The following is a 25,522-nucleotide window of genomic DNA, read 5'->3' as shown; positions in this document are numbered from 1 at the left end:
GTCTATGAACTTAGTTAGCAATCTGCTGATTTGTTAAAAGTAGCCTATAATATGGTATTTACCCTCAGTCTCTCTCCCTCTTTCTTTCATTTCTTTCGTTTCGTTTCGTTTCGTTTCTTTCTTTCTCTCTTTCTTTCTTTCTTTCTTTCTTTCTTTCTTTCTTTCTTTCTTTCTTTCTTTCGTGTCTTTTCCCCTTATTTTCTTTCTCTTTGTCTTATCTGATGACTCCTGTACCCTTGTCTGTTTGCCTCTCTTTCCTCTTTCTTCTGCTAACTCTCTGATACCCTCCATCATTCTTGTCCATTCTGACTCAGTCCTCCATTCATTTACACCTCCCCCTCTTTTCTTTTTTCTCTTTTTTTCCTGCTTTAAGGGCCGTAAAACTCTCACAGCAGTGATTTGTGGTAGTGACTGCAGCCACCCCCCCCCCCCCCCCCAACCCCGGTCCTTGGAAAAAAGACCAAAGAGAAAGAGAGGCAGAAAGATGGAATTTGACATATGACTGTGGAAGAGTAGAAAATGTGGTGTGGATGGAGATGAGAGGACGTGAGGTGTTGTTTGTGGTGTGTACGTGTTCGACAAGCACTTCCCAAAACCAAACACAATCTGGCTTGCGTAAACACATACAAACACACACAAACAGTACAAACTCACACACACTCTAACCTGATGTCACACGTGGCTGTGAACCTCATTCCTGGCACCCTTATTCCCATACAGACAGAATCTGTTTACCTTATGTTACCTTTGTCTGACAACAGTCTCTCCTTCTCCCTCAAACACACACACCGCACACACACACACACACACGCAAACAAACTTTAATCTTGTCAAACACATGTTAGAACCAGAGAGAAGCCAAAGCATTCAGAACAGAATGGACTGGGGGCATGTAGGTGTCCATATGTTTATTTTGTTAACAGAGGGATTGTGTAGACATGTGTAATTAGCCCAGTGGCAGACTGCTATTCTCATCTGCTCATTGGACATGGTCTACTTCAACTGACCAGTCAGACACAGTTGTAAGTGCTGAGTGGCCAATCAATCTCCTGCTTTTTTCATTTGTTTTTTGAAATTGTTCCTGTTTTCCACTGGTAAAACAGCAGACAGTGTGGTGCGTGTGAGTGTGTGTGTGTGTGAGAGAGAGAGAGAGAGAGAGAGCAGCCTAGGGAGAGATACAGAGAAAGTATAAAAGAAAATTCCTCTTATTCTGATTGAATGCGTATTTCTTAATGATCACTGCTGAGAACTGCATTTCCTAGAAATCCCTAAACGAGTGTGTGTGCCAGCCATGTCCCAATCCTGTCAGTACACCCCCCCCCCCCCCGGGTCCACTCCTTTACCTCTGCCCCTCCCCTGGGTCCACACAGCCTGAAATGCCCCAGACAGGAACCAATGAATACCATACAAACCATGGAAAACATGAAGTGAAACAAATCAAATAAAATCACTCTCTAAAGTAAATGAAATATAATCTGGTGACACATGACCTTTTTTTATTGGTCTGTTCAGCTGAACTGTCCGGAAAACACACTTGCATTTGATTAGATTTTTAGAGTCATAAATCAGCCAATTGAGGAAAGCTGATGTGTATCTTATCTGATATTTGGTTGTCTGACATGCTTGACCAAGTGGGTAATTTGACAGTGTTTATATTTCAAAAAGTGGATGACGATAAGGAGAGAAGCACTGTTTTCGTGTCTGTGGGTGGAAGAGGTGTTATGATGTTTTCTTTGCAGTTCAAGGCCACTGTATGAAACACAACCGTTTGACCTCTTATCTTCTCTCTTCTATAGCTTTAGGCATAGAGAGGGTTAAGGCCTTGTAATAGGTCCTCCCTCTCACTTCCAATTGTGTTTGTGTGTGCAAGCGCACATGTGTGTGTGTCTGTGTGTGTGTAAATGCATGGAAAATAGTTCAGGAATGTAGCCGTAAGTTATAAGGTTTAATAAAATGGACTTGGTTTAAAAATTTAGCAGCTAGTTGGGTGTGACCACCTGTGCATGTGTGTTTGTGTGTGTGTGTGTGTGTGTGTGTGTGTGTGTGTGTGTGTGGTGTAGGTTAATATGCATGTGAGCCTCACCATCTGTGTTGAATACTGTGAATGTGTGTATGGGCCCCTTGATGGGTATTTCTTAATGACAGGTAGAGTCCAAACCCTCAGTGGGCTAAAGTTGCACAGGCCAGTGGGGAGGGAGGTGGTATTTTGGAGGGGGTTTCTGGGTGGGGTTGTCCCTGTCTGTCTCTGTCTCTGGAATTCTGTAAAAAGGAGAGGGGGACTTGGAATGTTAGGAATGGAAGTCATGAGATGGGCTGGGGAGTGTGGGGTCAGCGGGGGTCAAAAGGACACCTGCTTGCCCACTGTCAGAGTAGAGGAGCAGAGATATGAGAAAGAGAGAGAGAGAAAGACAGAGAGGTTAGGGTGGTTTCCACTTTACATCTATTAATTGCATTACATTACTGAAATGCTTGTCCCATTCCTTCCTGTACCTTGTCCTTATCTAGGAATAGGCCGTTATAAACCCTACATGTCTTGACTGGATTGCTGAGTGCTGGTCACAGTTCAGAAACACAAGTGTTAGTTTGAAAAGGTCCCACACTTGCCTGATTTACCCCTGTCCTGGAATCCTCCCTCCAAAGGGAACTAGTTAAGCAGTTGACACCCAACCACAGAAAACTCTTCTATAATGTTGCCATGGGGTCTTTTGGTCTTTCTTGGGAGTTATTTTTGAGTGGATGGTTAGGCTAGTTCTCACTTGCTTTCTATTATCTACATGCTATAACAGAAAACCCAGATGAATGAAAATGATAGATCAGTTATGACTCTGTCATGCGTGACTTGTAGCCAGTCTGTGGTGGGATTCTGAATGTTGCTCATCCTTAGACAGGTTGAGTGGTTACAGAGAACACCAAAGACTCTATCATTTTTACTGCGACCAGTGTGCCTCCAGTTTCTGGTGGCCTACCACTGAGATTCTCTCCTTCTCTCTCTCTCTCTCTCTCTCTCTCTCTCTCTCTCTCTCCCCTTCTATCAACCCCCCCCAATCCCCCCTAATCCTCCTCCATCTGTATTGTTGCTGTATTGTTACTGGTTAGAGTTAACAGCTCTAACTTTTCCCCTCTTATCCAAAATAGGCCTCACATCTCACAATGATGAAAATCTCTCTTTGTAGAAAAAAAAAATTACTGGGACTGCATAGCCTCACTTTCTGTGCCCCCCCCCCCCCCCTCTTAAACTGTGGAGTTGTTTGTCTTTGGGACCTGGTCCATTTCATTACTTTGATTAAAACCTCCTCTGGGGAGGCTGTGCTCCGTTTGGCTCTGCCTGCCCAAGACAATAGCCAGAGCGAGGAGCCATTGTGCTGCTGTCAGCTAGGGCTCCACTGCCAAGAAAACGAGAGAGAGAGGGAGAGAGAGAGAGAGAGGGAGAGAGCGAGAGCTGGATCACAGCCCTGCAAAAGCTACCGAGTTGACCAAAAGCAAAATGTGTGTCCTGTGATTTTTCAGAAGAACACACCTGTTTTTACTGTACATGAAGCAACTGGATCAGACCAAGAACAACAGTTTGTTTTATACATCATAATTCTGACTGGCAGATATGTCTGAACAACAGTTTGTTTCATACATCATAATTCTGACTGGTAGATATGTCTGAGGTTAGTCATGTACGAACAATACAGATGAGCAGGATAGGTTCTCATAGCTCTGTCGGGAATGTGTAAAAAAAAAATGTTTCTCAAAATGTGTATTTGTTGCATGTCTGTAGCATATGCTCTGTTTGAGCTTCCAGGGTCCTAATTCAGACAAACTCCTGCTGTGACTGACATACGTGTGAAAACACTGTGTGTATAAAGAAGTGTCCTGAGGGAAAATTGGACAGGTTTATATCTTTTTCTTGTCTGGCTTATGTAAAATGATGCTCTGTGTGTGTCATTTGTGTTATGTGGATTTGCCCGTGTGAAAAGGTTCCATGAGAGAGAGAGAGAGAGAGAGAGAGAGAGACAGAGACAGAGAGAGAGTAAAGATAGAGATTTCACTATAATGTGTCACACACAGAGTTTATTTTTATTTTTATAATTACATCGTCAAATATGGAACCTTTAGTGATGGTAATTTCTTAACTGAATGATGCTTGTTATCACCTGTGCTGTGGGTTATCTGTCCTGGTGTTGTTCACGTATGTTAGATATCAGTAATTATCTGTGGCTGAATGTGTCATTTTTTTCATGAACAGTTTGTGAATCGAATGCTATTTTGATTGTACTTATCAGTTATACTCTCTTTTCTCTCTCTTTTTCCCACTTACTGTTTCTTTCTCATTCTCTCTCTGTTCCTCTCTCTTTATCTCTTTCTCTGTCTCCCTCCCTCTGTAGGAGCTCCAGAAGAATGGTCAGATTTCTATCTCCAGTTTGAATGGGAAGACTGAAGATCAGACAGATCTTAATGGACACTCAGAGGACAACACGCCAGCTGAGGGTGTGTATGTGTGTGTGTGTGTGTGTGTGTGTATATAAACGGGTGCATGATTGCACTTGTCAGTATAAGGATCTGTGGCATTTGGATGCCATGGTTTTGGGTTTGCTTTTGTTTCTATTTCTGTTGTGTGTGTGCATTGATATTTGCATGTATATCTGTCTGTCTCTCTCTCTCTCTCTCTCTCTCTCTCTCTTTCTCTCTCTGCGCGTGCGTGTGTTCCGGACTGTATCATAACATCTTTGTCTGTGTGTGTGTGTGTGTGTGTGTGTGTGTGTGTGCGTGTGCAGGCGTGCGTGTGTTTTGAGCCTTTGATTGACATTTTAGACTGTTGCCACCCAGGTTTACTGTTTTGTGTAAGTGTGTGTGTGTGTGTGTGTGTGTGTGTGCGTATGTGTGTGTATGTGTTGAGAGAGCTCTGTGGATCTCCTCAGCTATTTCTTCTCAGATTCCTCAGATCTCTCTGTCTGATAATCTTGCCTTTTACTCCGGAGCCTCCCACAAACCACTCAACTAAGCCTCTCTCTCCACACACCCAGCTTCTCTCACTAACACGACCATTTCAAATGTGTTGCCAGGTGTAAGGAAAGTGTCTACCAATCATGTTTTTTCATCTTTTCATCATTAAGGTACCATAAAACACTCTATAGGTGGGGATTTGATTGGTTCCACATGGATTCCACATCTTGACTTCATACAGTCCTATTGTTTCTAACTTGGGATGCTTAAATTGCACCGTGAGTGGAAATCAACAAACCCCTGTCTATACAGTTATTCTGAGATAAAAACAAAACAGTGAAAAAGTGAAAAATGTTCCTTTCTTTACTAAAATACATGGAAGAGCCTATGGATGAATATTTGTGAATTAAAATTATGATGTGTATGTAAATTATGCTTTTCCAATAAAAACTTAAATTACAAAAGAAAAAGAAAAAGAGAAAAGTTAATATATGGAACAGAAAAAATACTCTTATTGTGGCAGGTCTAGTTTGTGAAGTAACTTGTACCACCAGGTAATCTGATTGCAGTCATTGTCAGCAATTTCAAATGGATGACTGAGAAACTGCAAAGTGATTTTAACTCTTTTATTATCTCCATGTTTCTGATGTCTCTTATAAGACTGCACAGCTATTAATTTGCCTACGCAGATGTTCACTTTGTTAATTACACATTACTTAAAAGAATATATTCCCTCTGTGTGTGTGTGTGTGTGTATGAGTGTGAGTGTGTGTGCGCGTGCGCGCATCTGTGCACTTTCCAATTAACATCACTGAGCATCTTCAGTCTCTTGTTTCCTTTTGTTACAAACAAATGACTTGTCTATGGCGCAGACTACTCACCTCAAGTCATGCACTCAGCCTGTGTGTGTGTGTGTGTGTGTGGGACTGCCTATTTGTTTATATTCTCGGCACTTTTCAACTTAGACGGACCACCGACATGTTTCCCTCCGAAAATATTTAGCAGGCCGTGACCTGGTGGGTCTCAAAGCGAACTATGCGGTGGTTAATAAGCCATCCTTGCTGTGCTTAGAGAAACTCTATACAACATTAAATACAACGATATGCTGTCTGACTACACAAAGGAGCTGCGCCTTTTTAATAACTTCTATAATGAACGACTCTTCAGCGTGTACAAAGTAATCCTGCTCTTCTTCAAACACACATGTTGTCAATATATGAGAAGACAGACAGGCATATAGTCTAATATGCTTCTCTCTGAAAGTGTTCAATCATGAAACCGCATGCGGTAGAAATGAAATATATGTATTTTTCTAAACTGATCATAATCATGCAGTTAAGTGTGGGGATATGTTTGAAAAATTTGTTCTAGGTTGAATATGTTGATATGTTTAATACCAGGAGTGGATTCTGGTGTGAGAGGTTTATGATGAGTGAATCCTAGTTACACACACACACACACACACACAGACACATTCAACGTTCCTCTGTTTGTCTATAATGTTGATCTGTTTCTCATCACGCTGTGGAGAGTGGGTTGTTGAGAGAGACAGACAGAGAATTCAGAACGCTTCCTGTCTTTCCTCTGTCTCTTGGTTGTCTTACATATCAGCTTTTCCTCATCTCTGATCCTGCATGGATGCACACACAGTTATTTGATAAGGAAATGGGTGGGTAAAAGCAGGATTAAATTAAATTACCAGCATATTACCATCCCATTACCTTTGTCTATATAATCTCATTTGAAGATTAGCTCTCTGACAGAGCGTAGATGTGGGACAGGGATGATTCTCAGCTGTTTGGATGAAACAAACGTTTGACTGTCAGGGGAGACAGGAGATCTGGGTTTAAGCAGTCAGAAGATAGTTATTATAGAGGGTTGCACAGAGATAGCAGAGAGCTGGTTTGAGTCTTAAAAAGAGAGAAAAAGTTAGAATGCTTTAGTTACAATTAGATTTCAGACAGGGTTGTTATTGGCCGGAGACAGGCTGCCCTCCACATGTGGCATTACGATATATGTGGGGTTTCACTCCAACACTAAACCTGTTCATCTAATCCTACTAAGCAGGCTGCTAAAATGGGTCTTTGTAACAGATTCAGACTTGATATATTAGGCCAGGAATGTGGTTTTCCTGAAGAATTCCTGACTTTGGGAGCAAAGAGACATGGGCTTTAGGGTAGGTGGCACTGTGAGTTTGGGTAGAGGGTGTTTGGTTGGATGGAATTTGGATAGACAGAAAAGTGAGGGAGTTTAGCGGGAAAGGATATAGGTGCAAGGGATTTTGTACAGGTTATAAAAGGTTTTGAAAAGTTGAGACTTTGGACAAAGAAATGTTTGAGGACAGAAACAGATTTATAGGAAAGGGACAGACAGTGAAGGTTTTATTATGAGAGTAAAAGCAAGACTAGAGCAGCGTAGACTAGAATGGAGTAGAGTGAGTTGAGTCAGAGGGGATGTTGATGTTGGAAGGAGGGGGGGCTAGTGCTGGTCTGGTGGCCTGGTTCCTCTCTCTCTTTCTCTCTATCTGTCAGTAGACCAAATAAACTCATCAGGGAAGGCCTCTGAAGAAGCATGGACAGGAATTTCTTTGATAACACTACAGAGAGACAGACAGGTCCTGACACACACACACACACACGCCCATGCAAACACATACGCACATCCTCACACACATACACATACATACAAACATATGTACTCACACACATACATATATACACACATACCCACACCCACATAATGATGCTGAAACGCTGTAATAATGCACAGTGAAAATGTGTGTGTGAGTATTTGACCATTTTGATACTGTGCACCTCCTTGTCAAAATTTGTCAAAGGTTTTCAAAACAACAACAGCAAAAAAAAAAAGAGAAAGATTTGTGATATAGGTGAACCAAAGGAAGGAGAGTGGGAGACGTGGAAATTTGAATGGGGTCAGATACTTTCCTTCCTGTGTGGCCTCAGGATTGAACCCCTATCTCATTCAAGCTACAATCCCCAGCGAACTCAAAAGATTACCTTTGATTAGCAACAAGCCACACAGAACACACAGAAAGCAACAGAGAAAGACCTAAGTCATACACACAGCATATAAAGCATTGAGAAAGCTCTGTGTTGGCTATGAGGCTCAGAACATCATAAAAGCCTCGACAGTCAGTGTCTTGAGTCTTTTAGACAAAGAGATCAGCGTTATGACTTCATGAGCTTAGGCATGCTTAATGGATGGAGTATGAACTTTATGGACACATTCAGCAACTTGACCCCTCTGTCCCCACTGAGTCACAGCCCCCCCAAGTCAGGACCTCACAGGAATGGGAAGCGTACGGGGAACAGGGAGTGTGGGTGGGTGTGCATGTGCGGGATGGTGTGTATGTGGGTGCGGGTGTGTATATATATGTATAAGCATTATGGATCTTTGTATGTGACTTCCCATAGAGTATGAAGAAGCAATGCTTTATATACAGAGATGAGGCACAACACTACACATACACACACACACACACTCACAGTAGAATAATTATAACTGTGTACAAACAATGGGCCGAAATATCCGTCAGTGCAGCTGACAGTGCATTGACCGCCCGAAATCAAAGTGGAAAAACGTATAGTCTAATCAGTCCCTTTTGAACATGATCTGCCTTAATCCTTGAATGATTCCAAAGAAAAAGATTTGCACACACGCACACACACACACACACACACACACACACACACACACACACACACACACTCAGTTTGTATCCTCTGTATACCCAAACAGCATCCCCACCCCAACACATTTCTTTTGTTCTGTTTTGCAGGGCATACACATTAGCGTGCATGCAGTCACTCACTCTCTCTCTCTCTCTTTCTCTCTCTCTCACACACACACACACCCACACACACACAAAACCACACAGATAGCCCCTCTGCCAGGCATCTGGGAGGAGAAAGTTTGAGTGAGTCCAGAAAGTGAGATCATCCATTATCTCATACACAAGGTCTATGTGTGTGTGTGTGTGTGTGTCTGTGTGTGTGTGTGTGTCTATCTGTCTGTCTGTCTGTCTTTGTTTGTCTGTGTGTGTGTCTGTCTGTGTGCTTGGGTTCTTCAGGGTTTGGTCTACTGAGGATTGTCACACTGGGAGTGTTAAATCTGCATTGCCAAGACATTTCATCAGCAATTTGGAAGCCATATTCACTTAAGCAACATCCCAACTGCAAAAACAAAACACAAAAATCAAACAGAAAATAAATATCCCATCAAAACCAAAGAATCTCTCTCTTCTCTGTCCCTACAATGCATTTTAACTTGATTGCACTTTCGTGTTGATATTCTGCAAGCCAGACTCCCTCCCTTCTGCATAGTTCAGGTAAAAAAAATATCCCAGACATTTTCCAAAACAGACTCTTAAAGGGAACCTCCACCAAGAATAAAGGTGAAGTCAGTTTTGTTCAGCCCACATCTGTTGAAAATGTCGTTTTTGGTTTTTGCATCTATGCCTTTTGTAAGGAGTTAAATACTTCTTAAAGTTTTGATTTATTCAGGAAAAAACTGTGAGATATGAGGAGGAAAACAAAAGGGTACAAAAGATTAATCAGTTTAAAAAATATCTCCACACATAATCACAGATGCACGCACACACACACACACACATACACACACGCACACCCATGTGCTTCAGCCGAAAAATATCAGGAGCATTCGTCACTCATTTTCCATCTGTATTGTCTGAGGAGGAGCAGGAGAACTGAAATTGGGATGAGTATGAGAGAGAGAGAGAGAGAGAGAGAGAGAGAGAGAGAGGAAGGGAGGAAGAGGGAGAGGGAGAGAGAGAGAGAGAGAGAGAGAGAGAGAGAGAGAGAGAGAGGGAGAGAGAGTCAGAATCAGAAAGGAAGCCAGAGGGTGGGAGAGTTAAGGAGAGACATACAGAATGAAGATGAAGATGATGATAGAGTAATTAAACTGTAAATATGTAATACCAGGTGGGGGCAGCAAGGTGGCGCAGTGGGTAGCGCTGTTGCCTCACAGCATGAAGGTCCCGGGTCTGATTCCCGGCTGGGCGTCCGGGGTCCTTTCTGTGTGGAGTTTGCATGTTCTCCCCATGTCTGCGTGGGTTTCCTCTGGGACAGTCCAAAGACATGCAGGTTAGGTGAATTGGAGACACTAAATTGCCCCTAGGTATGAATGTGTGTGTGAGTGTGTTTATCTGTGTGTCTGCCCTGTGATGGACTAGCAACCTGTCCAGGGCGTTTCCCTGCCTTTCGCCCTATGAGCTCCAGTACCCCCTGCAACCCTAATTAGGATGAGCGGCTTTGATAATGAGTGAGTGAGAAAAATGAGAAAGATGCTAGAGGGTAAAGATCACTGTGTGTGTGTGTGTGTGTGTGTGTGTGTGTGTGTCTGTGTGTGTGTCTGTGTGTGTTGTGACCATATGCTCTGATCTCTTTAGCTTAAGCACTTTTGAGTTTTTGTTAAGATGCTCTTGTTTAAATTCAGGCAATCAAACTTATGCCAAATGGTCAATACAAAGTAGGAGAAGGGGCTGAACAGGAAGAAAAAGAAGAAGAGACATTGATGTATTGTACCTGGAGTCAGTATGGCACATGTGACCGGTATGTGCTGATACCAGTAAACTGAGTCATAGTTACGGTGTAGCCTCTGGACAGCAAGGCCTGGAAAGGTCAGGAACAGGGTGAGCAAAGTCAGACAGAGCACAACGCAACAGGAGGAAGCTGAGAGGGAAGAGGAAGCCATGATGTCAACGAATGACTGCACTTCCTCTTCCTGTGTAACATTCCTTTCCATTCTTTGACCCAGTCATAAAGGCAAAAGGGAGAGAGTTTTAGAAAGAAAAGTTCACGGTGACAGTATTATTGAAAAAAACGAGAAGACAAACAGATGGACACAGGCGTGGAGTTTATTGGTAGAACGCCAGTTAGAACAGGAAAAAGTTTCGAGAGCAGAGTGAAGAATCAAATGGCGAAAGGAAGAGAGAGAGAGAGCGTTAAAGAGAGAAAATGTGAGGGATAGAAAGAGTTCTTGGAGCTCTGGGCAGATACACTCTCAACGCTCATTTCCTTTTCCTCTCATTATTTCAACATCATCTTCCTGTCTCTTGAAATGCGTGCATTGAAGAGGGTGTGCTTGTGTGTGCGTGCATGCATATGTGTGTGTGTGTTCGTGCGTGTGTGTGTGTGTGTGCGTGTGCGTGCGTGCGTTTGCTTGTATGTACGTGTGGAATGATGTCATTCTGTCCCATACAAGGCCTCAGGCTCAGCATGTAGCCCATCTCTCCCACTCCCACCCTGACTGGACCCCACCTCTGAATTTCTGCATCGAGTCACGTTCATCGCATAAGAGATATTTTCTTTGCACCGCTGTTGCTTTTACCTTGTTACATGCTATGCTTATCCTAAGTTAACTGAAGCGTCATTTCGCTATGCAAGCAAACGTTATGCTATGGTTGTATAGCGCCGCGTTAAGCTTCACTGTCCGTGTGAATTACAGTAAGTTTGTATGGAAATTGCATAAGGAAGAGCCTACTTTTGGATGACTCATACGGGCACAGGGAAAGGAGCGCTTCTGAAGTTAAGGAATTTTCATTAAAGTACAGCGGCTGTGATTCATGCTAGTTGTACTGATTGCAGTGTGAAGAGGACTGTTCTTAGGACATTCCTTTGTAATCAAGTCACTGAGAGTCATTCTTGTGTGTCATATCCCTCGTATCAGACCCTGTTTGAGACTGTTTGACGGCTCTGTTGAATGGCCACATTCACTGACTAAATCACCAGACTTTTAAAAATGGCCCCCACTCTCCTTTTAGCGTGTATTTACATATTTTAGCTTTGCTGTTGAATAATATTGAAAATGGTGCTGAAGCTATCAGCCCCTTCACATTAAACCAACACTATTATGCGAGTGTATAAATATTTCCATTATGCTTTTAAAGGTTGGCCTGATGTAGTAAAAAATTATGGATATTTATTTTGTCTGTTGACATTACACTGAAATGCTGGATGTTTTCTTAAATATATTAGACATCCAAACTGTCATGCAGTGAATGGTGGATACAATTCAGCAGCAATTTAGATGGTGTAGTTTAAGTTTTTAGAGATTTAAATGGAAAGAATGAATTTGAGTATATCCCAAGAAAACGTCTGAGATTTACACTGACTTGGTTCACAGTTAGTGCTTGAAATGAGGGTGATTTCAGAAGTTATTTGAGTATAGCTGATTCCATGGTGTCTTAAGATCGATCTCCCAGTGTGCACTGGTGTCTTAGGGGGGTTCCAGACAAAACTGGATTAAAGTCATTATCACCTGTTTACAGAACATTCCACACAGCATTCCCACATTCCAGTGGAACAATGACAAGGTGTGAGTTCTCTGTTTAGAATCATGTTTGTCTCAGGAATTTACCTGCATTCCAAAGCATTTCTCATTAACAAAGGCCAAATTAAATGTGTCTGAGTTGTTTTTAATTAGAACACAAATAAGCAATTTGCATACTTTGGAGCAGACAGACACTTTGAACAGTTTAGGTTCTGAAACTTTTTATATACCTTTTCAAAAATACATGATGAAAAGACTAGAAGTTAGATAAGTGAACATTATATTAAGGGGCTGACATTGAAGTAATGTGTGGAATGGTTTGAAATATAGAATATAGATAGTGTAATCTCCAGTAATTTAACGATGTCATTATGGTTCAGCAGTTCAAATAGAGGATTTCCTCTATAGTGGGTTTCAGGGGCCTCAGTCTTTCTTGTGGGTGTCACAGTTAGCATTCCTGCTGTATTACTGTTGTCATAGTTGTGAGGAAATGTTTTCTTTTCTGGTAGAGGGCCTGAAAAAGTAGACTCACAGAGCGATAGAGATGGAATGAGAGAGAGAGAGAGAGAGAGAGAGAGAGAGAAAGAGAGCTTAGAGACAGAGTGGATAAATAGGGAGTAGGAGAAAACAATAGACAAGTGAGTCCTTACTCAACCCATTTTCCTTTTACTCCTTTTTTGTGTTTGGCTGACATGGCCTTCTTGAGGTAGAGCCTAATAGGGATTGCAGTAAAACACACACTTAAAAAGATATCTTTGATTGAGTGCATTAGAGAGAGTGGAAGAGAGAGAGAGAGAGAGAGAGAGAGAGAGATGTGGGTGGGGGAGGAGGAGAGAAGGAAAACTCATTCAAAAGAAGGGACAGCAAGCAGCTGAAGAGAAGTAGAGTGAGAGAAAGAGGGGGTGGTTTAGGGAAAAGGGGGGCAGGGGGAATGGGGTGGTCCCACATGAGACATGTGTGTCAGTGTGTGTTGAAATGTGTGTGTAGCCCTCCTCTCTTCTCATTCTAACCCTGAACCACTGAGGAGAAGAGTGCTGCCCTTAACCAGAGTTCACGAGGCACCAGAAAGGAAACTGGGCTGTAACCTGAAATCCTAGCAACTGCACTGCCGTGTGTGTGAGACAATCGGATAGAGACAGGAACTTAAAAAGAGCATCGACCAGCATCATTGCGTCTTCATCTTCAAAGAGAAAATCTTTAAAACAGAAAAAAAAATTCCAATGCTTGGAACAATAACCCTCACAGGTATAGTCCGTCTTTAAATTCTGATATTGTTTTCTGTAGATTTATGAATTATTCATGCCTCAAAATAATTTGGCTCACTAGTTGGAGGTTGTTGCTGTGATGAAAACAAAACTGTGGCCTCAGGCAAGTGTAAGTTTGGCATCTATTCTACTGAAAGTTTCATAGCTGGACACCATGCTGTTTAATGACAGGATTTATGTTTTTATGGTCCTCTTATTAAGTTCTGGAGTAAAGGAATGAAGTTGAATCAGTTCACGCTGTGTCGTAAACCCATAGCCTCTTCTCTGGCTGCAGGCTAAGCATTGGCATTGTTATTTTGAGGGTGTGGTTGTCAGTGTAGCTTGAAGCTATCTTTATATGGACTGTATTACTATGTAGGGATGCTGTGGTGTTAGTGTTTGTTTTACCCTTTCCATGCTGTCTGATGCAATATATACTATAACAGGATTTTTGAAAATATTTTTGAAATTTCTCTCTTTGACTCTTGCATGCTTTTTAGGACTGGATCTTAAGGTATAAAAAGTAACTTCTCAGTTTATGTATAATTAGGTTTTTTGTTTACATCATATAAATTATTTAAATTGAATTGAATTTGTTTATTTGTTGTGTAATTTCATATTTTTTTTACTTTGGCACGTTTCTGGTGATTGATGGAGAGTGAAGGATTCTGATGGGGGATACGATGAATTCTGATTTGTAGCTTTATTTGGTTAAGTTTGAACCTCTGTCAGTGTGCCAGTGAAAGACTAAAGTTCATTCATAAAAGCTCAGCAAGCAAAAGTGACTGGAAATGTCTTTGAAGTACCTTCATTCCTAGGATTGTTTTAAAGGTTATATCTGTACTCTGAATATGTGTTCCTGTGTAGCAAATGCCCAGTGTAAATATACATGTATCAGTTTTTTAAGAATCAGCAGCTGATCGGCTCAGGTTTCAAGTCAGCTTACAGAGAATTTAATTAGTTTTCTCAGCTTTTCAGATCTTAGCACGGGATTGCAGGATGCTCTCATTGGGTGGCGTAGCAGTATGGAATTGATTACCTGCTGAAAATGCTTTCAGAGACTGTGTGTGTGTGTGTGTGTGTGTGTGTGTGTGTGTGTGTGTGTGTGTGTGTGTCTGGATGTAAGGAATAGAGTGGGTGTTCTGAACAGTCCCATATATGTTCCCTAGATAATTTTCAGTGAGTATTTCTCTTTCTGTGGTACCCTCTGTATGACGGGGACAGTTTGTTGGATATTTGTGAGATACACTGTTGTGTGTAATGGTTTGACGTAGACATTCTTTTAGGCATCCTGGTGCCACACCTATCACATGGGCGGATGGGGGAGGGGTGGGTGAAGTAGGGGAGGGGGGAGACAGAGAGTCCTTGGAGAGTGACGCAAGCCCTCAAACTGGGTCTCTTCACAACTTCCTTGCACCCAGAGACTGTAGTAATTAAGGGGCTCAATTTGCATGCATCTGTTTGCCAAATTTAACAAACAACAGCAGGATAGCATACCACCTTCTAAAACCAACACCCCAACCACCCGCTGAGACTCAGCATGAATGCAGATAACGAACCCCTTCCACCCTATCCAATTCTGAAAGCCCTTCTACAAATCCACTCTGCTACAGAGACAATATCACATTCCCCTTCTCGAGTTTCTCACTTAGAGACACTTTGAAACATTAGTATATGTCAGACAACCGTGACCTCAGTCGACTCTTACACACACATGCGCACACACAAACACACACTTGAAACACCAAATGTCAAGCTTCTCTCTCCAGCTGTGTAAAGCATCTGGACTGTGTGTTTGCGTGTTTGAGTGAATAAAGCAGTCATTAGGACTGTGTGAAGCTTTAGCCTGTAGGCTTCACCCTAGACCTCTCTGTGCCTCTTTTCCCTCTACCCCTTCTATCAAAGGGGACCCACTCATCTTTGTATTGTTCCTAACTAGATCTTTCTGGAAAGAACAAGACCAAATGGACAGCGCATCAGTTATAGTACCAGCATTCTATCATTACTCCCACCGATGGGAAGGATTCAGGGTTTACTCACACAGAATGAGATGTTTTCCATGGGAATTTGAGCTTGGGTTTTGAGGCACTGTGAGGTGGTCATTCATGGCCTAAGTCACTGAATGCGTATGTGTGGTTTATATGCATTATCGTGCCTCTGTAGCTAGGACTGAGGTAAGTCAGTCTCCCTCATAAGGGTGCCTGCTGGTTTCTGCTTTGATTGTAGTTTTATGCTCAGGTCCTCTCAAGCTGCAACTGTTTGCTTAACAATGGCCTCGCATGACAATGCAACGACTGCCCTCACAGTGACAACTATGTGAGAGATTGTTCTTAATCCCACCCCCTCCAAACACAGACGCACACACACACACACACATGTGAGCAGCCTTTGCAGCTTTTCAAGCATAGCTTTTTAAATAGACACCATTTTCACTCTTTGAGTGTCACCTTATTTTACTCTGACTATTTTTAATTGTCAGAAATGCTACGTATACTTATAAATGTTTTCGCATTTCTTTCTATCTTCATTCTGTCCGATAGGCATTGAGCTCCACTTCTTCAAATTCAGTCACCCTCCATTTTTGATTTTGAGATACATTCATTTTTTTCTCCTTGAGATGTTTTGCATTGCCCGTGTTGTCCTTCAGCACCACTCCAAAGAGAAGTTCGAAAGAGGGGACAATAGAGCGGCTGTGCCCACCACCCATTTTAGTCAAGCCGGTAGAAACCAGTGGCCTATTGTTAGAGAGAGGACAGCACAATACAGTCTTCCCCTAGCCGAAATGCAGGGTGGGTAGAAGAAGGCGGGGGATGTGATGTTTTGTCCCATGGGGGAAGGGAAATGGTCTCCTATCATACTACGTCCTGTTCTATATTCTCCCCTTGCTCTACTTCCATGGCACTCATATTTGTTGTTTTATGAAAGATTTGATGTGTCAAGATTTGATGATTTTTTTTCTCGGTTTTCCTTAAATATTCCCAGATATATGTAGCCCAGTTTCAGTTTCTCTCAAGCACTCAGTATGGCAATTAAAGAAATATAAGTGGTGAAGCAGTTTAAGATGTTATGATTCAGACCAAAGTCATGGTAATGTTTTCATTCCAACCATTCCAGTAATCACAGTTGTTTTTTAATGTATGAATGAGACATCTATGAAAAAAATAAGAAATCTTGATATTTCAGGAATGCCACTTTGCAACGCAAAGCTGCTTTCCTGTAATTTAGCAACAGGAAGTGGTCAACAGATTTAGCAGATATATCTCAGTGACTAACAAAGAAGTACTCTGTTTTATTGGTGTGTAAATGGGACTTGGTGGGATATTTTTATGAAAAGACTGCACAACTTTCATGAGAAAATATTTGAAAAAAAAGGTGATAAATCAGAGGTATTTATTTATTAATGTATGAACAGTCATGAGAAACATTGCTTGTACATTTACAGCAGGATACTTTATGAACTCTGTAGTATTATCATTTATATAGGTTAGTCAATTCTGCTAATGCACCATACGTCCCCACCACTACCATCCCCACCCCCCTCACTTACCGCGAGTGTGTGTGCATGCGCGAGCGTACTTGTCTGTCTGTCATAAGTTAGGTAATGTGATACCCGTACATCAGAAATGCTGGGAATTTGTTTTTAAAGTCACTGGGTGGGTTGTGGACCCCCTGAGTAAAAGCAAGCAGAGCCAGATGTGTGTGTTCCCTGCTGTACAGTTGGATGTCTGCGGAAAAAGGGGCCTCAAGGAGGCCTGCTCACCATGTGAACTTAACCCCCCCACACACACCCTATATCCGCCCCATTCCTGTCAAAACACAGATAGACATGGGAGGAATTTCAAGCATTGTGTCTCACTCTGTGCGTGTGTGTGTGCGTGTGCGTGTGCGTGAGAGAGAGAGAGAGAAGGGAATAGTGAGTGGGAGAGAGGGCAAAGAGCTACATGATCATTCTGTCAAGTATCAGATGAGGAAGAATGAATAAGAAATCCTTCTGTGTTATTGAATATTCTTTCTAATAGGGTCATTGTGTCTGGGACTTGGCAATGCTATCTCAATTATTGAGAAAGTTACAACATGGAAATTTCCCTTCAGGCGGAGTTGTTGGATGTTGTCATCATTCCTAAGCCTGTATGTCTGGCCTGGGTTCACAGGAAAATGTTTGCCAAATGTAAACATGAGATCTGATTGCTATCATATGCCTGATTAAATCTTTGCAAGGGGCGAAAGTGTTTTAGTCATTTTTGTTGCAATGTAGTGCTGAGTTCTCCCTGTTTCTTTAGTCTCCGTCTTTGATTAATTGTATCAGTGGGTTATGTTCACGGTTTCTTAATGTTTTTCCCATCTTCACTTGATCTGATTCATTCAAGGGCTTAAGTACTAGTGATTTGTGTGTGTGTGTGTGTATGATTGTCCATGAATGGTTGCCAAAAATGAACTCACACATTTTTACCAACGTGAACTACAATCATGTTGGATGAAGAGTAATTTAAGAAACACAGGTGAAAAGCACTGTAAGTTTAGATATCTCAGACATGTTATGTGTTCTTCTCATTGCAGTTGGCCAGACAGACACTGTGCCCCAGAAAGAAGACAGCCCTGACACAATGGAGGTGCTCCAGGATGAGGTCTCACCTCAGGTAAATGGGGAGAAAGAGGAGAATGAGTCTGCAGATGCAGATGAGATCAAAGTCACAGAGGAGAAGCCTGCTGAGGAGAAACCAGCGGAGTCCAACGAGGTGGGCTTCAAGAAGATCTTTCGCTTTGTTGGCTTCAAATTCACTCTGAAAAAGGACAAGAACGAAAAGACAGAACCTGTGCAGCTGCTGACAGTGAAGGAAGCTGAAGCTGGTGCCTCGGAAGCAACCTCTGAAGAAACCAAGGATGAGGCTGCAACAGAGGAGGAGAAACCCGCAGAGGAGAAGGAAGCCGAAGTCAAGACAGAGCAAGAGGTAACAGAAGCTGCTGGAGACAACACACAGGAGGTTGCAGCAGCAGATCTACCTGCAGGCACATCTGCTGAGACTTCAACTGATGGCAAATCATCTGAGCAAGCAGCACCTGAGCAGTCTGAACAGGCTGCACCTGACGCCTCTGATCAAGTTGCTTCTGAAACATCTGAGCAGGTCGCTTCTGAGCAGCCAACAGAAGAGGCTTCGCCGGATGCAAAGAAAGAAACGGAGGCATCTGCAGAACCATCTGTCAGTCCCCCTGCTCAGGAGACACAGTCACCCTTCAAACGGTTCTTCACTCAGGGTATCTTCTCAAACCTGAGGAAGAAGGCAAGCTTCAAGAAACCCAAAGAGGAGGAGGCGGCAAAGCAAAAGCCTGCAGAGGAGGAGATAAAGGAGACAGAGGAAGCAACGGAGGCCGCAGGAGAAGACACTGAGAAAGTAAAAGAGGGAGTGGAAGATGGGTTGGCTGAGAAGGAGCAAGAGGAGAAACCTGTGACACCTGAGGAGGGTGAAGCAGAACCAAGCACAGAGGATGTGCCCACTGAGGAGCAAAAGGAAGAAGAGAAAAAAGAGGAAATTCAAGCTGCAGCTGACACTAAACCCGAAGCTCTTGTTGAAGCAGAAGAGGGTGCTGAGGCTCCAAGCACTGAGACTACTGATGATTCCAAACCCACTGACGAGACCAAACCAAACGAGGACAAAGCTGAGGATGCAGTCCAGGAGGAAACAAGTCCTGACAAAGCTTCTGTAGAGGTTTCTACTGAGGCTGAAATTCTGTCATCCCAAGAGAAGGCAAAGGCTCAAGGCAGCCCCCTGAAAAAGCTATTCACTGGAGCTGGTCTTAAAAAGCTATCCTCCAAAAAACAGAAGGGAAAGAAGGAGGCTGAGACAAAGGCAGTGGAATCTGGAGAACAGGTCGCTGAGCAGCTCCAGTCATCCACTGAATCTGCAGAAGGTCAGAAGCCTGAGAGTGGAGCTTCATCTCCTGAAGAATCAGGTGAGCATGTTGTAGGTGAGGCTACTCAAGTTGAAGCAAGTCAAGAAGGTGAGGAAGAAGCAGTTGCCTCTGACAGTGAGAAGAAGAAAGAAGGGATCTTGCCCTGGGCTTCCTTTAAGAAACTAGTAACCCCAAAGAAACGCGTTAAGAGACCGTCTGAGAGTGAAGATGAAGCAGCACCCAATGACAAGACCAAATCTGCGACCTTATCTTCAACAGAGAGTGCCGTCTTTGATGAGAAACCGGAGGAGCCAAAGCCAAGTGAGGAGGCAGAGCCCAAGGCTGAGCCAAAAGCTGAGAAAGTTGAGCCAACTGCAGAGGAGCCAAAGAGGAAGATGGACACCTCTGTGTCCTGGGAGGCTCTTATCTGTGTAGGATCAGCCAAAAAAAGGGCCAGGAAAACCTCAGACTCTGATGATGAGGAGACTAAGATTGAAGAGGAGGTACAGCAGTCTGGAGAAGAAAAGGCAAAAACTGCCGAATCTCCACATGAAAGTTCTCCAGAAGCAGATGAAAATACAGCGTCATCCCCTGAACCAGAGGGCGAGCTTGTGTCTACTTGGGAATCCCTCAAAAGGCTGGTTACCCACCGTAAGAAACCCAAAGCTGAGGATAAGGCTGATGATGCTGCTGGTGCTGAGCAAGCAACCTCAGACAGTGAAATCCCCAAAGAAGAGTCATCCTTCTCCCTAAAGAAACTGATCCCTCGTAGGAAGAAAAAAACTGATGGAAAACAAGAGCAGGTGTCTTCTGATGTCGGATCTGCAGAGGAGGACTCTGACACACCAGCTGTGGTCCCCTTGTCTGAGTATGACAATGAACCAGCTGAACCAGTGGCAACTGAGGAATCTAAGATGGAGGAGGTGAAGCCAGAGGTGTCAGTTCCAGTAACTCAGGCAAGAGCCTCAGCTGAAGACCGATCACCATCATGGATCTCAGCCACTGTGGAAGATATTCAAGATGAAGCAGAGGGGAAACAGTTGAGTGACATACCAGAGGAGGGAGATACAGCTGGTACACCCAAATCAGCTGACAACACAATCGCTGAAGACATTGTAGAGATGACTTCAGATGCCGTCACTGCCCTTGAGCAAGTAGAGGAGACTGAAATGGTCTCTGCTGTCTCACGTATTACAGCATCACCAGTTACATCTGGTGAAACCACACCAGTGCAGCATGAAGGTTTGGAGAAGAGGGCTGAGACAGTTATACAGGAGGCTGTGGAAACTATCAGTGATATTCCAAATTCCATTGCAGTCACAATAAGTGAGGAGCAACAGAAAGTTATTGCCACCTCCACCTCCCCACTCCAGGTTGAGACAGCTAAAAAGGAAGAGAAAGTGGTGCTAGTAGCGCATGACAAAAGTGCTGCTACAGCCATCTGCACAGGACTTGTCAGTGAGGAAATTGAAAGTGCTAATGAAGAGACACCCTTGAAGGCTTCAGTGGAGTGTGTCACATCTGTAAGTGAAGCATTGCCCACAGAGATCACTGTTGGGGCTGAAAGTGAGAAACCCAAAGAGGCTGTTGTAACAGAGGATAAAGTTTATGAGGCTCAAGTGCAAGATGTCGAAACCAAGGTGGAAGAGATTCTCGCAGTGCCCTTGGAGAATTCTGTAGAGGAGAAGGTGGAGCTGGAAGAGGTCAAAGAGACACCTGAGCCTGAGTCTGCAAATGAACTACAGGAACCAACTGCAGTCAAGGTAGCTGTGGTTAGTGCTGTCCAAATGGAGGCAGAACCTCTTGAGGAACCACTTGTAATTGAAAACACACCAAAGTTTGAAACAGAGGGACCTATTGAACCAACTGTGGAAGTTCCCGTCTGTACTCAAACGGCTGAAGTTACTGAGGTTGTTGTCAGAGAGGATGAAAAGTTTCAGAAGCTTGAAGAGGTTGAGGAATCCACTGCCAGTGCTGAGATAGCATCTTTAGAAGCAGTTAATGTGGCTGCCACCGAAGAAATAAGTTCTTTGTCAGATGCCCCCGTGGAGGAGACATCTGAGTCCAAGGAAGCTGTTTTCCCTGTTTTGGCTCCTACTGCGGAACTCGCAGTTTCCAAAGAAGCTATTTCTGTCATTAGTCCAATCTCTGACATTGCAGATGTAAAGACAGCAGAGAAAAAGAGCGAGGTTGTACTGGAAAATGCTCCTGTTGTCCAGGACACAGACCACAAAATTCAAGTTTTGACGGATGAGGTTGAGATGAATTCAGCGTTGACAGCTGTTGAATCAAGTACGGAAGTGGCATCCTCAGTTGTCACTGCTGTAGTTGACGTTTGTGAGGATGTAAAAGAAGAGTTGACACTGTCACAGGCAAAGCAAGGTGAGGAGGCTCAGGGTATAGAAGAACAGAGCACTGTTATTGTTCAGACAGTTATCCAGAGTATAGTGGAGAAGCAAGTGATGAAGGAAGAGGAAACCTCTGAAAGGGAAGTTGAAAAGGAGGAAACAAGCGCAGTGGTCGTGGAAGAGGCACCAGAACCTGAAGAGCAAACTGTAACCGAAACAATATCAGAAGAGGTTCCTGTAGTTGAAACACCCTCAGCAGAGGCACCAGTTTCAGAGGAAAAGGATGGAGCCCCTGAGCAACAAGTTAAGACAGAGGACAAAGTTGAAGAAGAAGAACCAATCCGAAATGTCATTGAGAAACTACCACAAACAATCCATGAAGCCATCCAGGTTTTTGAAACTGTCCAGGTTGGTATTGTAGACAAAATTGAGGACCAGCAGGAGGAATTTGCAGATCCCTCTGTCACCACTGTGCACCAACCCACAGAAGTGACAGTACAGGACGTAGAATTGAGGAATAAGGAAGAGGTAGTTGAAGCAAGTCCAGAGCAAGTAGCTGTGGTTCAGAAGGTAGAAGAGGAGCAGGCAGTACTTAAGGAAGTGTCAGAAGAAAAGACCCAGCAAGTCACTACAGAGACACAGAGTGAGAAATCACAACAATCCACAACAGAGGTGAATGGTGAGAAAGAAGAAGTTGCAGATACTGATCCATCCATGCAAACAGATCCTGAAAGCATAAAACATGCCCAGGTGATAGAGAAACAGTGCCAGGTGGCACATGAGATTTCTATCGAGACAGCAGAGGAATTCAATGTTGGAGTCATACATGTGGTGAATGCAGATGATACAAACATGAAAGACGATGGCTCTGAGGCTCAGAAATCAGTGGAAGAGATCCCTCAAACGCCTTTGGAAGAGCCTCAAAAGAAGATTTCAACACAGGACACACAGAACAAGGAGCAGGCTGAAGCAGATGACACCTGTCAGAAGTCAGATGCTAAAGACGAAGCCGCCACGGGGGAGACAGCAGCTGAGAAAATAGCCAAAGCTGTGACAGAGATGGAGGTCGTTGAGGAGGTGGTGATTGAGAATGAACCTGTCTCCACAGAGGTTGCAACAGTATCATGAGCAGGTAAGTTTCATGTCTCATCTCACAAGACCCATAAAAAATTGGAAGGTTTGCTTTTAGGAACACTGTTTACATCAGTGTTGTCATACCAATCACAGTTTTATCAATATTACAATGTGATATTCTAACATTTACCAAATGTGCTCACAAAAGTATGTTTTCAAAGTGTTTCTAGTGAATTTGTAAAGCTGTGAAAGGGGACGGAATAAGTTACTTTCAGAATTCCTCCATGAAATGCAATGTGCAATTCATGGTTCCTTTTTAAAAAACATCAATGGACCTTAGTTTTATTAGGGGCAGATTGGCTGGCAGGCAAGATGAAAAACCTTTTGTTCAAAGTACAAGTAACCAAGGGACCTACGATATCAAAGCAGGAATGCCGCGGCCTGACCCTTTGCTTTGTAGGCCGAGTCTTAAAGGGAAGCTGTTTGAAGGAGAGATGAACTTGTGCTGAAAGACTGCTTATAATTCCTCCCCTTCACATTCACACACTTGTTTTTTTCTTTCCTTCTTTAAAGTGTAGTCCAGATAGCAGGCCTAAATTTCTTATCTTTAATTTGTTGACAGGAAAAAATCATTTTCGTTGTGTCATGTGGTAAAGTTGAGAATAAATTTACGAAAAAAGTTAAAATGGCTTGCTGTATACAGTGTCTGTAAAATTCACATATTTAAGAATGAAAAGATTACATTTTATAAAAAGTGAAAGAGGATAAATGTTTTGGGATAAATGTAGAAGAGAGGAAATGCGAGAGGAGCATGGAGAGGGAGAGAGAGCGATGGGTGTGTCCCTGATAAATGTTTGATGAGCCTTAATGCAGCACTGCAGTAGAGCAGAGTGGGGTGAAATATAGTAGCACAAGAGGGGCTTTGCTGCAGGACACACTCTCTCCTTCAGAAACACCAACCACTCATCTACTGCAGCAGACTCTGCTGAGTCATAAAAACAGAGAGAGAGAGAAGGCGGAGGTTGGGGGGGGCGGTAGGGCAGAAGTAGAGAAAGACGGAGGAAGGGATGAAGGAAGATGAAAAGAAAGAATCGATATGGAAGATAAGATGGACACAGAATCATAAATGAACATGGGGAAAAGTAGACATGGACCGCAGGAGAAAAGGATGATAAAAGAATGAAAAAATATGCTAGAAATAAAGGCTGAAGAGGAAGTAGAGAGCATTCCTGGAATCGAAACTACAGCAATCTACCTGTACGAAAAAATGGCCTTGTTACTCAGGCTTAGCATTTAATCTGTGTTCTTACAGTGTTCTTTGAAACACAAAGCAACCATGTGAGAAAAAGATGTTATGAACAATATTGCATATTACTTTTATTGCATATTACTTTTATTATTACTTTTGTGTTGTTAAGTTTTCACTCCTTGGTGAATACTTTTGTGAGTATATCAAACCATTTAAAAAATTAAGAGTATTTTGGTTGTCACAAATGTTCACTTAACTTTTTTTTTCTTTTTCTACCATCTCTTCTGTTTCTCATAGTCTTTGAGGGAGAGACAGTCGCATGACTTGAACATGGAACGTACCTGAAGCAGGAAGTGTGAGGCTGTTGTACAGAACACACCCAGATAGCGCTCTGCCACACCCCTCAGGAGCAGGAGACCAATGAACAATATCTCTGCTCTTGTCAGTCATCCTCTCACTTATCCATCAGTCCATCCATCCCTCCATCTATCTTGTATTTCTCTATGGCACCTGTCCTGTCATAAATGCCATTCATTTGCATTCCACCTAAGAGCCTTCCTCCTCCCTTAATATATTCTGAACTCTGTACTCTTTTCCCGAACACTAGAGCCTCAAACCTGTCCCTTATCCAAGACCACCACCAGCCAAACTGACACAGACTCTGCTCATCCTGCCTGTAACTGATGTGATGAATGTTTGCCATTTTAACTTCCCAACACTTTTCCTGTAAAGTGAAAACAAACCTGTATGGGTATGGCTATGTGTGCTTGTGCGTGTGCATGTGTATGAGCGTGTGCGTATGTGTGAGTTCTTAGAGCCGGAGGGTTATTACCCTGTATATTTTATTTATATCTAAAATATTCTCTCATTGATTCTGATTATTTCCTTTTTTGCTACTTCATATTCATAATCCTTACTGTGCAAAAATCCCCAGTTGCGTGAAAATAGAAATTTTCTGAGTAATGCAGAAATGTTTATCAAACATGGTACAGATATGAACTAAATGACAGTGTGAGTGAAGACAGGAGTGAAGACACGTTAATGTAATGTGAACGTATAAGGCGTGAATGGACACAGACAGCATAGCATAGCAGTAACCACTCAATTCACATCTGTATTCATATGTCTGTCTTTCCATCAGCTTCTTTAAATCTCTTTATCTTTTCCAATTTCTGCTGTAGATACATCATTCTCTCTTTCACTGCCTGACTGTGAAGACACTCTCTGAATATCACATAAAATGACAATAAAACACTATTATCACAACTTTAATAAGTGACAACAAGTATTTTTGAAATATGACTCTGAAATATGACTTTTGAAACATGATAAGGATGTTTATGACATTTGATAACACTGTATTGATGGCACGCTGTTATATATGATGGACAGTGATTATGCACTTTTGCATGTGGAAAGAAAGGTTAAAAATGGACAATTTCAGTGCACATAGCTACAAGTAACTGCACTTCATA

The 25,522-nt window shown here is 42.7% G+C and overlaps 1 protein-coding gene across 1 annotated transcript in view; it reads left to right on the top strand.

The window, feature by feature from the left end:
* Nucleotides 1-24,737, top strand: part of akap12b (A kinase (PRKA) anchor protein 12b) — a 40,455-nt gene extending 15,718 nt beyond the window's left edge. Inside the window, exons 2-7 of the mRNA XM_030772674.1 lie at nucleotides 4,374-4,476; nucleotides 18,045-18,469; nucleotides 18,551-21,835; nucleotides 21,908-22,255; nucleotides 22,361-22,856; nucleotides 24,345-24,737. Of these exons, the coding sequence (XP_030628534.1) occupies nucleotides 4,374-4,476; nucleotides 18,045-18,469; nucleotides 18,551-21,835; nucleotides 21,908-22,255; nucleotides 22,361-22,852 (4,653 nt within the window). The 3' untranslated portion in view covers nucleotides 22,853-22,856; nucleotides 24,345-24,737. The remainder of the gene's footprint in view (nucleotides 1-4,373; nucleotides 4,477-18,044; nucleotides 18,470-18,550; nucleotides 21,836-21,907; nucleotides 22,256-22,360; nucleotides 22,857-24,344) is intronic.
* Nucleotides 24,738-25,522: the final 785 nt, after the last annotated feature.

This window comes from Chanos chanos, chromosome 4 (assembly GCF_902362185.1).
Source record: "Chanos chanos chromosome 4, fChaCha1.1, whole genome shotgun sequence".
Classification (NCBI taxonomy): Eukaryota; Metazoa; Chordata; class Actinopteri; order Gonorynchiformes; family Chanidae; genus Chanos; species Chanos chanos.
The sequence above is the reverse complement of the archived record's forward strand: the minus strand, read 5'-3'. Positions and strand labels throughout refer to the sequence as shown.